Source organism: Elaeis guineensis, chromosome 2 (genome assembly GCF_000442705.2).
Source record: "Elaeis guineensis isolate ETL-2024a chromosome 2, EG11, whole genome shotgun sequence".
Lineage (NCBI taxonomy): Eukaryota > Viridiplantae > Streptophyta > Magnoliopsida > Arecales > Arecaceae > Elaeis > Elaeis guineensis.
The window spans coordinates 90551685-90564473 of NC_025994.2; the positions used below are offsets into that span (position 1 = coordinate 90551685).

The 12789-nt window shown below is 36.8% G+C and overlaps 1 protein-coding gene across 2 annotated transcripts; it reads left to right on the forward strand.

Moving 5' to 3' along the window:
• The first annotated feature begins 698 nt into the window (after positions 1–698).
• Positions 699–10397, forward strand: LOC105053826 (GATA transcription factor 18). 2 transcript variants are annotated; one of them, XM_019854967.2, is made up of 8 exons: positions 699–1124; positions 3823–3909; positions 3995–4131; positions 8200–8319; positions 8438–8543; positions 9665–9730; positions 9824–9915; positions 10002–10397. In XM_019854967.2, exons 1-8 carry the CDS (start codon positions 891–893, stop codon positions 10066–10068), a joined length of 909 nt encoding a protein of 302 aa, XP_019710526.1. In that variant the 5' UTR covers positions 699–890; the 3' UTR covers positions 10069–10397. The 2 variants fall into 2 exon arrangements, with proteins under 2 accessions (XP_019710526.1, XP_010933434.1); XM_010935132.4 differs by having other exon boundaries at positions 701–1157.
• The last annotated feature ends 2392 nt before the right edge of the window (positions 10398–12789 follow it).

The following is a 12789-nucleotide window of genomic DNA, read 5'->3' on the forward strand; positions in this document are numbered from 1 at the left end:
GTCCTGACGGGATGATTTTTTTTTTCTGTGTTGTTTTTTTTTTCTATGACGTACTTTATTTTTTTTGAGAGTATAAGGATTGAAAACGTCATTTGAAATGGCGTTTTCAAAAATACCATTTCATTCGGTGTTTTGAAATAGTATTTTTGAGCATTGAGAAATCCATTTCGGAGAGGATCCACGGAGGGATGGGGGAGGCCATGTGGGATGGGGGATGGTCCACAGAGAGATGGGGAGAGATGACGTGGACTGAAGAATCACTATTTCAAATAATATTTTATATCAAAAAAACATCATCTTAATTAATGTTTTATAATTTTATATTAATTTAATAAATAAATTAAAATATATATTATTTTTATAAAATTTTTTTTAATATTATTTAGATAATGGACTCGGCGGAGATAGAGTTCCTCGGCAAACAATAACATTGGACGGCTCTTTCCATGAACTAGTTGAGAAAGGCTGTTTGCCGTCCGAGACTAGACAGCCGATCCGCATCCCAACTCCACTGCTGCTCGTGGAACGGCCGGTACCTTATACTGCGCGTCGCTGACAACGTTCACGTGATGCGTGATATACGGTGGCTGATGAAGTCCACTATGGTCCCCACAGCCGTCCATAATGCAACGGCCCTGCTTTCATCACCGCATTATAACGCCCAGTCAGTGGGTCCCGCGTTAAGTTCAGCAGCGGACGGTCCACACGCGCTTCCCGTGTTTCGCATCATCAAACCGCAATCCAGCGGCTGTGATTCCCACATCACGCCATCAGCCCCCGCTCGCCCTCCCGGACCCCCGCCTGGCGTTAGGATTAGGGTTTCCTCGCCGTCCGCCGCCCTCGCCCTCCGGCCGCCGTGACCCCTTCCCCCTCTCCCACCGATTGCGAGGATGTCGGTCGCCAGCCCGCCGGATACCCAGATGTACGGCCACGATGGAGCGTCCGGCGACGGCAGCGCCGGCGCCGGCGGCATCGAAGGCGGGTCCGGGATCGAGATGATGGAAGTGGCCGCCACCACCGCGGCGCCAGCGCTGGATCAGGACCATCTCGCGGACGCCGTCGACGCTGCCATGCCGCTCATGAGCGCCACATCTAACCAGCTCACGCTCTTGTTCCAGGGCGAGGTATACGTCTTCGACTCCGTGACACCCGAAAAGGTGTGCGCTTTTCCCTCCTTCGGATTTATTTTACCTTTTCGGTCCCTTTTCCGGCGTTCTCTGTGGGGGATTTGCTTTTTTCTGTTCGTATTTGGTTAAAGGGGATATCTTTTTTCTCGATTACGATACTGGCATTGACGAGCTTAATAAAACAGTGTTCTATCACTTGATTGGATTTTTTAAAGTTCTTTGGCTGTTTGTTTGATCTAATTGATGGATTTTGATGCTATGTAAGTTTAGGAAAATCACATGCTTCTTCTGACACCTGATGTGGTCTGTGTGATTGTTGTATGCTTGATTGGTTCCAAACCGTCCAATGGATGATTGATTTTCGATGATAGCATTATTATGCTCATTCCAAACTGTTTGATTAATATACTTCTAGCCATTGGATGTTAGTTTGAAATAGTGATACTAGCTCTAATCAAGTGATTCAGGCAGTTGGTTATATGTGGTAGATGATGGATAATGGTTCTGCTAAATGAAAGAATTTTTTTTCACTGCGTTTTATAACTATTATCCAAGCCAGCTAACTGTATGATTTTTCTTCTCTGCCAACTGCTTATAGTTCAAATTGTTTTGTCATCACAGTAAATATATATTCTTTAATTTGCAAATCCGTTGGAAACCATCACAGTTCAACCACTTGTCCTTATTTCATGATCAAAATCCTAGAGGAATCCAATTTAGGTTCTAAAATTTACATCAAAATGAATTTAATCTCCATGCTATCTGGGAGATTCTGAAATGTTTCATTGTCCTCCTAACTCTTAAGAAGGCTGTGGTTGTTGTTTTCTAATAGAACCCACCAGTTCTGATGAGCGTGAAGATAAGTGATCTTCATGATTTTTAGGCTTCAGTGGTAACCATCAAAGCTTCTTCATGCTGATTAGGATTGGTTGAGTGGTTTTTTTGCTATCATTTATTGTATTTGATCCAACTTTGTTGTTCATTTACAGTTGATTTTTTTTTAAACTGTAGTTCAGGAGCATGCTGATGCTGCAGTGACCATTGAAGAGCAGTCACTACACTCTCTTTTTCCATGGAATCCTGCAACTTTTGATTGGCAATGTATTTTTTTTACAAGAGAACAAGACTTAACAGAATGTAGTAAAAAAATATGCAATGTAATTAACAGGATTTAATAAAAAAGGCCAAGCCTCTAAGTTGCTAGGTTTTTTTCCCTGTAAAATCAGCTTAAACCTGTTCACCTAAGAATTAATATAACTTCAGGAATAATCTCCTTTAATATGATGGATTCTTCTTCCATTGCTTTTTAGGGAACTAAAGGAGCATCACCAGAAAATGGTAGATTTTAAGTTTCCACCATTCACCAAGTTTAGCCTTTTGTAGAAAGCCTGGCCATTTTCAATGTTTAAATAAAAGCCATAAGAGCATGAATAATTATATGATTTAATAAATGACTCACATGACTCAACCTGTCATGCATTACTCAGGAATGTTCTCAATTGCTTGTTAAAAACTTTGACTAGTGTTGGCTCTAATGCTCAAAAAATTATGTGCTACTTTACATTTATTTTGTTGCTCTTTCTGGTGCTTTAGACTGATAAATGTTGTATATGTGTCTTCTCCTTTGACTATGCTGCTCTACTCCAAGCTCACTTGTTTTTTTTTGTTTTTTAAAAACATTGAGCTACTGCTATGTCACTATCTTATTTTCCATTGTGCTTCTCACTAATTCATACTAAGGATCCAATGTTTTATTTATTTTTTCCAAAGTCATATCTCTGGTATACAAGCATAATATGGAAGGAAACGTTGGTGCACTAGGCTGACATTTTGCTGATGTTCAATCTGACATTTTGCGAGTTATAATTCAATTTGGCTCTTTGGCATGCAACTTACAGGTAAATATGACTGTAGTTTCCTTAACCAAATGTTGCCTTCTTCCTCTTTATATAAACTCTTATCAAAACATAGAATTCTGGAAGGTTGTTCCTGGATTAGCATATAGTGAATTTATATGGCACTTTGTTACTGATGCCATTGTAGGAGGATACACTCTTTTACCATTCCTGTGCTCAAAAAGGTAGCATTGCTTAAGAGAATTCTAGATGATTGAATGAATTAGGTATATGGAGTAAGAAGTAACCAGTTGTGATGAGTGCTACAAAATTCAGGGCGAGTTTCATGATTGGGAGAATCATTAAAAATTGTAGCATATAGACAACTGATCAAGAACTCCAACTCTAGGGAACTATTTCCAGAAAATTATTATCAGTTCAGTTGACAAGATGGTCTGATTATAATCCTAATCAACTGATTGATTGGTCAAGCTTCCAAATGGCATGCATTTTGTTGGGCACTATTGATTCTCTTATCAATTGAATGGTGTTTTCTTCGTTTTAATTTGTCATTCATGTTTCTACATAGCTGCTAGAATGAATCTATTCTGTACCCACTTACTGATAAGGTTTGGTCAAGGATTTCATGTTACTGATAGAAAAAGGACTACATGGTTCTGTTAGTGTATGCAATGAAACTATTTTAAGATATTATTATCATTCAGATGCTTGGTGCCTTCCATGGCAAATACCTTTTGAGTGTAGAAACTTGTTCAATCAAGCCATTGTGGACCTCTAACTACACTTGCTGCTGGTCTATTTAGAAGTAATTCTCTTTTGATGGGATTTTTGTGCTGCAGGTGCAAGCTGTGTTATTACTGTTAGGAGGGTGTGAAGTACCAACTGGTATAGCTGGCATGGCATTACCCTGTCACCAGGATGACAGGGTATTCCCACATCATTCACTTACATCATTAAAATGCTTTTTTTTTCTTCTGGGGGTTCATTCTTTTTAATTGTGTTCTGCAATAGGGTTATGATGATATACTACGAAGAACAAATATTCCTGCAAAAAGGATTGCTTCGCTGATTAGGTTCCGGGAAAAGCGCAAAGAAAGAAATTTTGATAAGAAAATCCGGTATAATGTCCGCAAGGAGGTTGCTCTCAGGTATGTAAAGGATGCCACTGTATTTGTTTTTGACTGGTTGATAATGAGGACTGTAAGTGGACTTTGGACTCTCTTGGAATGTGTGGAACATAGGATAATTTTTGACCAAACATCAATGTCTAACTCAAGAATGATTGATATAATGGCAGCAAAATGGTCATTTAACCTATTGTTAGGAAGAGTGGGAGTAAATAAGTTTTTCTTCTGGCTCCTTCAAATCTGCATTCAACCTATAGGTAAACCTAAAAAGGTCTAAGCATAGTTATTATAATTTTGAGAACAATGTCATATAGAATCCCTAGTTTCTTATATTTACATTGAATATCTCTTTATCTGTCAAACCATTATTTTTGTTTCATATTACATAATCATTTTAAACTATAAAGGCTATAAGGCCTTACCCCTCAGCGTTTGTGTCTAAGACTGCAAATGGATCGGGTTCTGTTTAAACCCACCCGACCCGACCCGACCCGACCCAATCATTTTAGACTTGATTCAACCCATTCTTGAAGACTCATGGGGTTGGGTTGGGTTAAAATATTAGACCTATTCCATATTTGGATTTGGATTTCATAAACTTTGACTGAACCTAACCGGACTCTATCTATACACTATGTAGGTCTATCTTGGGGGTTCCTATTACTTGCCTGACCCAACCTGAATTGACCCGAAAAAAGTATTCTAAGTCATTTATTCTTTTCCTCTGTTATAAGAAAAGTGCTCCAACTAATCTCACTACATTAAGGAAAGCCAGTTGTTAAGGTTATTTACCACTTTAAACATCTAGATAAACATTACTTCACAGAGTTTTCACTGTGTTAGCAAAAAAGTTTGTGGTAGTCAAAATTCAGCTTAATTCGGAAGTAAGAACATTTATTTTTTTCATGAAATCTTGTTAGTAAACAACTGTAGACCAGGACTTGAACCGGACTCAAACTAGACTGATTTGGATTCAAATATTTTGGGTTGGGTCTGGGTTATACATGACCCTGACCCAGTTTGAATGACCAGTTGAGTCTAAAATATCTTCCATGGATTGAACTCGATCTGACCCGATCATCTACTAGATTGGTCCTTGCCCAATATATAGACTCCCACATGAAATTGGGTTGGATTGACGCCATGCATGCCTCATTCCGATTTGGCTGTTTGAGTGGCCGGGGGGGGGGGGGGGGGGGTTGGGTGGGCATGGGAAAGGTTGTTGGTAGTTTTTCTTTTCTTTTCTTTTTTCTTTTTTTTTTAAACTTGGCACCTCATTTATACTCACAAGTAGAATCTTAAATTTGGACCTAATTTAAAATGTTGTTGCCTTAATCAATTGGATGGGCAAAAGGTCTCGTCGCAGATTGGGGGGCCTAGTGCAAACTTCAGAGTTACCTGGTAGAAGACTAAAATAAGCTATGTAATCAAAAAAAATCTAAAGCTAGAATTTTAAAAGCTTAAAGGCTGAGGATCTAGATGCTAAGAAAGAACTAAAAGAAGGGATAATTAGTAGCTTCTTCCGTTGCTACCAAGGGGTCCTTATCATTGCCAAGGACTCCAATTGACAATTTCAAGACACCCACGATTAAGGACTCCACCAACTAGCTGCTTCGCCAATTCTCAGAATCCACTAAGTTCACAGAATGCACCATGCAGAAAGAGAATAATAGAGTGAACTTGCAAGAATCGAAGCTTTACTAATTATTCAATGATCAAAACTGAGTACACAGGAGGGATATTTTTATAGGGATGGATTCCATAAAAATCACAACATCCATATGGATACAGTAACTATAGTTTTTTGAGAAAATAAGAAGATAATAACAAAAATAGTTTTCTAGGTCTTGTAGGACCTGTAATCAATTAATGAGTTTTTGTGGAAGAGAGAAGCAAGAAATGTTGACCCAAAATCTAGAAAAAATCATCCTTAGTTCGACAAGGCCATGAAATGCCCATTTTTTGCGATTACGTTGAGCTTCATCAGCAACGTGTCAGCATGATAGGCCATCAATAAAATAACCATAACTTCCTCATCCAAGCTCTCATTGAGATGATCTAAGATGCGTTAGAAAGCTAACTCGATGTCAGACATCATATAAGTAATTTGAGCTGAAATTCGACTTGTGCTGACTATGGTGATGCCATCTTTGGGACTGATGTGTGCTAGACTATAGCTTGAACTAATATCAACTCATTTCCAAAACTTAAGCTCTTTGGACACTTGTGAGTCAATTGTCACCCTGCATCTTTCCTTCATCAAGACTTCAAGAGGTCCAGAGACCACCCAGGAGGCTTGTCGCAGTGAAGCGTGCATGCCTAGCCCTCGTGCTTTTCCTGTGCATTCATCACACTCTCTTTTCAGTTTTAATGATGTTTGGCCATGTTGACCCACCATTTGAGGCCTTCAACCATAGAACTTGTTACAGGGTCTAAGATCGAATAACCATAAGATTGAGCATTTCCATCTTGAATCAAGTCCACCATACAACACACCTTATGTGGCCGTGATAATTGAATAGGAGAAACTGCCACTGCCTTTGGTCAATAGTGTATAGCTTGTGGATCTGGTTTTGCTGGGGTTGTGTAAAAAAAACATTTAAGCAGTATAAGTTGTTGTTCGAAGTTTGTATGAAGGTGGCAACTAGTGTGGTGGCAGTTCATTTTTATATTTGTTATAACGCAAGGTTGGAAATGTTGTTGTTCGTGACTTTTTAGACATGCCGAGTTTGTTGCTAACTTGCTATGACCACAGTCCACAATCTAGGAAAGGAGTTCATGAAGTTGAATGGGTCTTGGCTGGCAATTATGTAGGATAAGGTTATTGCCCCTTAGCAGTGGAAGCAATAGGGATTGTTTGTTTTGTATTTCAAAGAATCTTAGATTGATGATCCTTATTCTTTATGAACATTATTGAATCTGGCAAATGTTATATTATAATTCAAGGGATATTGTTTATTTATTATTTTTCAGTGACCGTGGATCCAAAGGGAGTTGAAAAACCAAGTTGAGTTTGCTGTTAGGTTTTTGTATGGAGGTGTACAATGAGGCAACTTCCAATTATCAGACATGTTAGAATATGTTCATGATGGGTATTATAACATTTCTGAAAACCTGAAATTTATGTAAGTTCATAGCAAAGTTTGCTATACCGATCGGTATAGTACCATACTATACCTACCGATACCAAACCGGTACATAGTCTCATACCATACAGATACTCGGTATGTCTCGCTATCTTGTATCGTACCGCATACCAACATTGTAATAGGATGGTATTAAGACGGGGTTCGGTATCAACAGGGCGACCCTTGATTCATAGTTTTATCCAACAAAAAATAAAGTTGATCAAGCGAAATTGGAGAAAGATGGAAAATAAGAAGTTACAAAAATTGAGTTATATTTAATTTTCTGTGTTTTGATTTGAATATAGCTGCTTCAATGCCAACTTGGAATGTGCATTTTTTGCTCCTTTTTTTGGGTGGGAGTGGGTGATGTTGCAACATTAGGTTTCTAGGAAGTGATTGTCTCATTTTAATAAGGACACCCAGGTTAAATAATTTTTTGATCTCAATATGCTCTATTTGACATGTCTGTTACAAAATACATTGTCTTAATTTTCATAAGTGTATGGATAGAAGAGAATTTACAAAATCATTCTATATTGCTACTTTACATGGAACAGTGAGGAGCCAACCAGTGTCAAAGGTAATGTCCACAATGCTAATCTTTACTGCATCCAGGATGAAAACATTTTAATCAAAGGACAGTTCACCTTCTGAAGAATTTCAGGAAATCTTTATCCTCAATCATGTTAAATTTATGGAAAATATAATTGCTGTCTAAATAGCAACTTCTTTATTTTCTTTTCTATCTTTTCACTTATCCTAAAATGAGATTGATTATTATTGGAATGCAATGATTCGGTCACAATATATGGAATGATGGAATGCAGACCAATTCTTATAATGATTGAGCGACCTTCTCATCTTGGAAATTTCTTTCCTCTCTGTTGTTTAGTTCTTACATCTTTGTTCTAGTCATGGTGAATTCAAGTTCATGGTCCTGTCATATAAATGGCTTTGGCAGAATGCAGCGTCGGAAAGGGCAATTTGCTGGGAAGGCAAATCCCCAGGAGGGGGCATCTGCTTCGTCAAGTGTTGATCGTGGTCGGAACTCAACCCAAGATGAGCCTCCTCGAGAATCAAAGTGAGTCTTGTGCCATACTTAGTTTCTTACATTTTGGCACATATCGTCTCTCTCACTCCTTTCCTCCACATCTGCCATATCTGTTAGTTCTTTTCTAACCTTTATGTGCTTGCTACAGGTGTCAGAATTGTGGCATTAGTGAAAAGATGACACCGGCAATGCGTCGTGGACCGGCTGGTCCTAGATCACTTTGCAATGCTTGTGGACTAATGTGGGCAAACAAGGTCTATATCACTCTCTACCTTTACTGATATCATCTTTGCATAATTTATTGATAAGTGCTTTTCAAATTTGTCTGACAGCAACCATGGGTCTATAATTTATTTATTTTTGGGAATATACTATTCCCAGTTAGCTGGTAGTTTTTTGGTACATGCACTCAGAGGAAATGTTTTTTAAAATATAAAGATGTCAAGAATGTTTAATCTAAACTGCATGTCATATTAAGTTTTAGAAACTTCTTAGTAGAAGAGAGCATGCAGTTGATATGCCTATACAATGATGATAGAACGCAATATGCCAGAAGGCATATAATACACATTGGGTAGGATTTGTGATCGTAAAAGCATATCCATGTGCACGCATGTATATATATGTGTGTATATTGGCATATATGTACAGAGGCATATATACACATTTTGGGACTAAGCCAAAAGCAATGCACATCACTGAATCTAAATGAATGAGTATTTGATGGATGGCTGTGATTTAATAAAAGAATTTAAAAAAATTATTAGAAATTCTGTTGTTTGGATGCACTGTTGCACGTGAGTTATTCAATGTAATGAGTATTTGATAGGCAATGTTCAATCGGTGAGAGCATGGAATTTCATTGTGATGGGATTAAGGGAAAAACACAAATTCCACACTGCATGCACGCCTGAGGGGGAGAAATCTTGTTCTCTCCTTTCCTAAATTTCAAAGGTGGGTCGGAGGTGGAGTGCTCTTGTCCTCTCATACCCACAAGTTAGCAAAGGCGGTCTCCTGATATATCTTGCAGTAGGGTGCAGGTAAGATGCATGTGTCATCCATACATGTATGTAATTTTATATTCATATTCTGTGTGTGAGCTCAAAGCTCAGATAATTACCTACAAAATTTGCAGTTTTGTGTGTGTGAGGTCAGACCTCACTCCATGGAAGGGGGCAGGGAGGGTTATCTGCACGAGCATGTATATATGCTTGCATTTATGATGTCACCTAATTAAAATTGCACTTCAGCACAGCTTTATGGCTTGATATTCTGTTGTCAAATTGTTGATGCTGCTAAACAAATCATCACTGGATTTTATGAAGTAAGCTCAATCGGTTATATGTCAAGTAATGCTTGATTTTGTAATCCTCAGGGTACTTTGAGGAGCCCTGCTAAGGTGAAAATGAGTATTCAGAGCCCTGCCAATCCAAATGAACATGTATGGTTTTCCTTGGACAACTACGACAAAAACAATAAGATGCTTAACATAGATGTCTAAGTGTGCTGCTGTTTGTTTCCTTTTTTACTACAGGGTGAAGCCATGGATTCAGAATTCGGGAGTGACAACAAAGCACTTGTTCCTACATCAAACAATCATGACTCAGTTGTAACCACTGCTGATATGTGAGTATAAATTGTTGTTATGTTTTCAAAACTCAGGATGTGATAAGAATTGCAGCTGATCTTCTTTTCTCGATAACCATGTTCAGAGTGACGGAGGGTATACCGGCAGGTCTGAGGCAAGAGATGGAGGAAGACCTTAAGGCCGAACAGTAAGAAGTATAAAAATGTATTATTCAAATAATAGAAACTTTGGGCTTTTCGCGGTTAAATTTTTGTAGGAACTGCTTGACCAAATGAATGACGATATAGGAAAGTGCAGCACCTCGTGTGACAGCATGCAGATATCGCTGCATGTTTTATGTACATTGTGTCACCTGTCTTTTCTGTACTGATTGTTGCATGACGGGCATTATCTGCACCTTTTGTATTTTTTTCCCATCTTTCAGAACTGTGAGAACCTAATGTTTATGGAACTGACCTTAAGCCATAAGTAACCTTGAAGCTCAGAATCTCAGTGGGTGTCCGATATTAAATTGATGAAATTCTTCTTCTTCTTCTTCTTCTTCTTCTTTTCTGGGTAAGTACTTGTAGAATTCCAGTATTGCAAAAGTCATAGCTTCCATTATATAGCTCAGGGCTTTTGGAGTTAATTCTCAGTTTGTAGTCAAACCGCTTTGAGACTGTTGATCCAATTCATATTGTGTGGCAAATTCTGTGGCTTATGGCATGCATGTTTGAAAATAAGCACCTACTTAGTATCTTTGCATTCATTTGTAGGTTATTTTTTTGGGTATTTGAAGAAGGTTTCAGGTGTATCTTTCATGTGAAAGAATGGGTGATCTTCTTTTGCGATGACAATCATTAGATTGCGCAAGTATTCTGAACTCTATTTATCCATATGCCTCTCAAAGCGGCCGTTGCATTGCATGATCCAACGGTGGATTCGTGGAAAGGAAGGTGAATCATTTTTTTTATGCAAAAAGTACAACCCCTATCCCTTGGCTGGAGTGAGAGCTTCAGTTGATGGTCCAGCGCTTCATAAGTTGTTTCTCAATTTAAAGTTAAAACTGATACGAGATCGCTGGTCTCGTTCATATTAAGTAAGCAACTTAATGTCTCATGGCCAAAATGGACAGCAGTTTAGTTCGCCCATTGCTGAAGCCCACTTAAGGCCAAGGGTCTGTTTTGCAACAATACCTCAGGTTGTTTCTATGAGAAATTTTTTGTATATCGCATTCGGCATAGAAAAATTATACTATTCCATCTGATTGATTGAGATATATAGCAATCATTTTCGAATGCATAGTTAATATCTGTCGTTTTATTTTTTTATTTGAAATTTTAAATGATGAAAATATCCTTTCTGTTCTGAAAAAATTATAGCATCCTGTGATCGTATTATGACATCTTTTTGTTAAATTATAATTTTTTACGTATAAAATATCATAATTTTTTTAAAAAAATTATAAAAAAAATATTTTTATCATTAAAAATTTATAAAATTTTTAAACGATGAAATTTTTTTTTTATGATATTATATGATTAAATTTTAATTTTTTATAAATAAAAAATTATAATTTAACAATAGAATGTTACGGCAAATTTAGCCCTCTTATTCTCATGTTCTCTTTTTTTTCTTGCAAACTCTCTCTCTTTCCTTTCTTGCGTCAATCCTGCCAGATCCGATGATCTACCCGTACAGGGTTTAACCGTTGATTCTTTCTTATTGATTTTTCTTTACACGTGTCAGTCATGTGATTTATTCATGACGAGGACCCACTCCGTTGGCAGCTTTGATCCTATTGATGCTTGCTTTCTTTCTTGGAGGTAGCGAGGGTACAGGAATGGAATCTGCATCTCTCACTATTTCTTGTACTGTATCTCCATAGCAGGCAAAGTTCAATCACAATGTACTTTGCTTAGCTGCGAATTCAGGAATCAAGTATTGTAAACCTTCCATGTTTAATTATATCTTCAGCCCACTTGAGGCAAACGCTTTGACCATATTTATCAACGCTTTCTTTTACGGAGATGTTTAGTTTGCAATGTGAATCGAAATGGAGTAAAATTAGAATCGGATCAAATGCTCTAAAATATTTGATTCACGATCAAAATTATAATTGAAATAAAATTTTAAGTTTTTAAAAAAAAATAGAGATTGAGTTATAGATAGATTGGTCTATTTCTATTCTGCTTCAAAATTGGAATAGAAATGAAATTTTTTCCAACCAAATAGTTAAAATAGGAATCACTCATTGTCATTTTGATTCTAGATCCTAATTTTCTCTAACCAAATATCCACTACATATTTTACATGGGTTGCATTCTAATACATTCAGATGGCGTTTGGTGCATTACATATGTAATGTTGCTATGATAATGTGATTGCAGAAAGAATATGATTATCTGATAAAATTATAGAAAATCTTATATTACAGTATTTGGTATGTGTAGCAACGTTGTTGTAAAATTATAAGAAATCCTATATTACAGTGTTTGGTATATAATTTAGATTATGTGAAATATAAGCTAATTTTTTTCCATCCTTTCTTATTGATTATTATCTATTTTTTAGAGGAAAAACTTAATTTTGAGACCAACCATTTTTTGTGACATCACCTATTATATTTTTTTTCTATTTTCACCAATTAAGATTATTCATAATTTATATTGATTTATTTTGATAGAAATATTTTGGTCATAAAGTTATCTTATTGCAAGATCGCAGGATTGTAAAATTATATGTAATTACATAGTCATCTTCTTCTAGATAATCAAATTATTTTTTTTTAAAATAATACTATATTATATGTAATACAGTGTTACTTATGAAAGTAATAAAATAAATAATATAATCTAATTATTTATTATAAAATTATATATAATTTTATTAAAATTATATGCCACCAAATGCTCCCTCAATGTATTTACTGA

Bases quoted from the DNA above. Each gene is read 5' to 3' on its own strand.
- LOC105053826 (XM_010935132.4), top strand. From the start codon at position 891: ATGTCGGTCGCCAGCCCGCCGGATACCCAGATGTACGGCCACGATGGA. The intron at 3,910-3,994 runs GTATTCCCACAT...GTTCTGCAATAG, and splicing joins CCTGTCACCAGGATGACAGG to GGTTATGATGATATACTACG. The intron at 9,916-10,001 runs GTGAGTATAAAT...AACCATGTTCAG, and splicing joins GTTGTAACCACTGCTGATAT to AGTGACGGAGGGTATACCGG.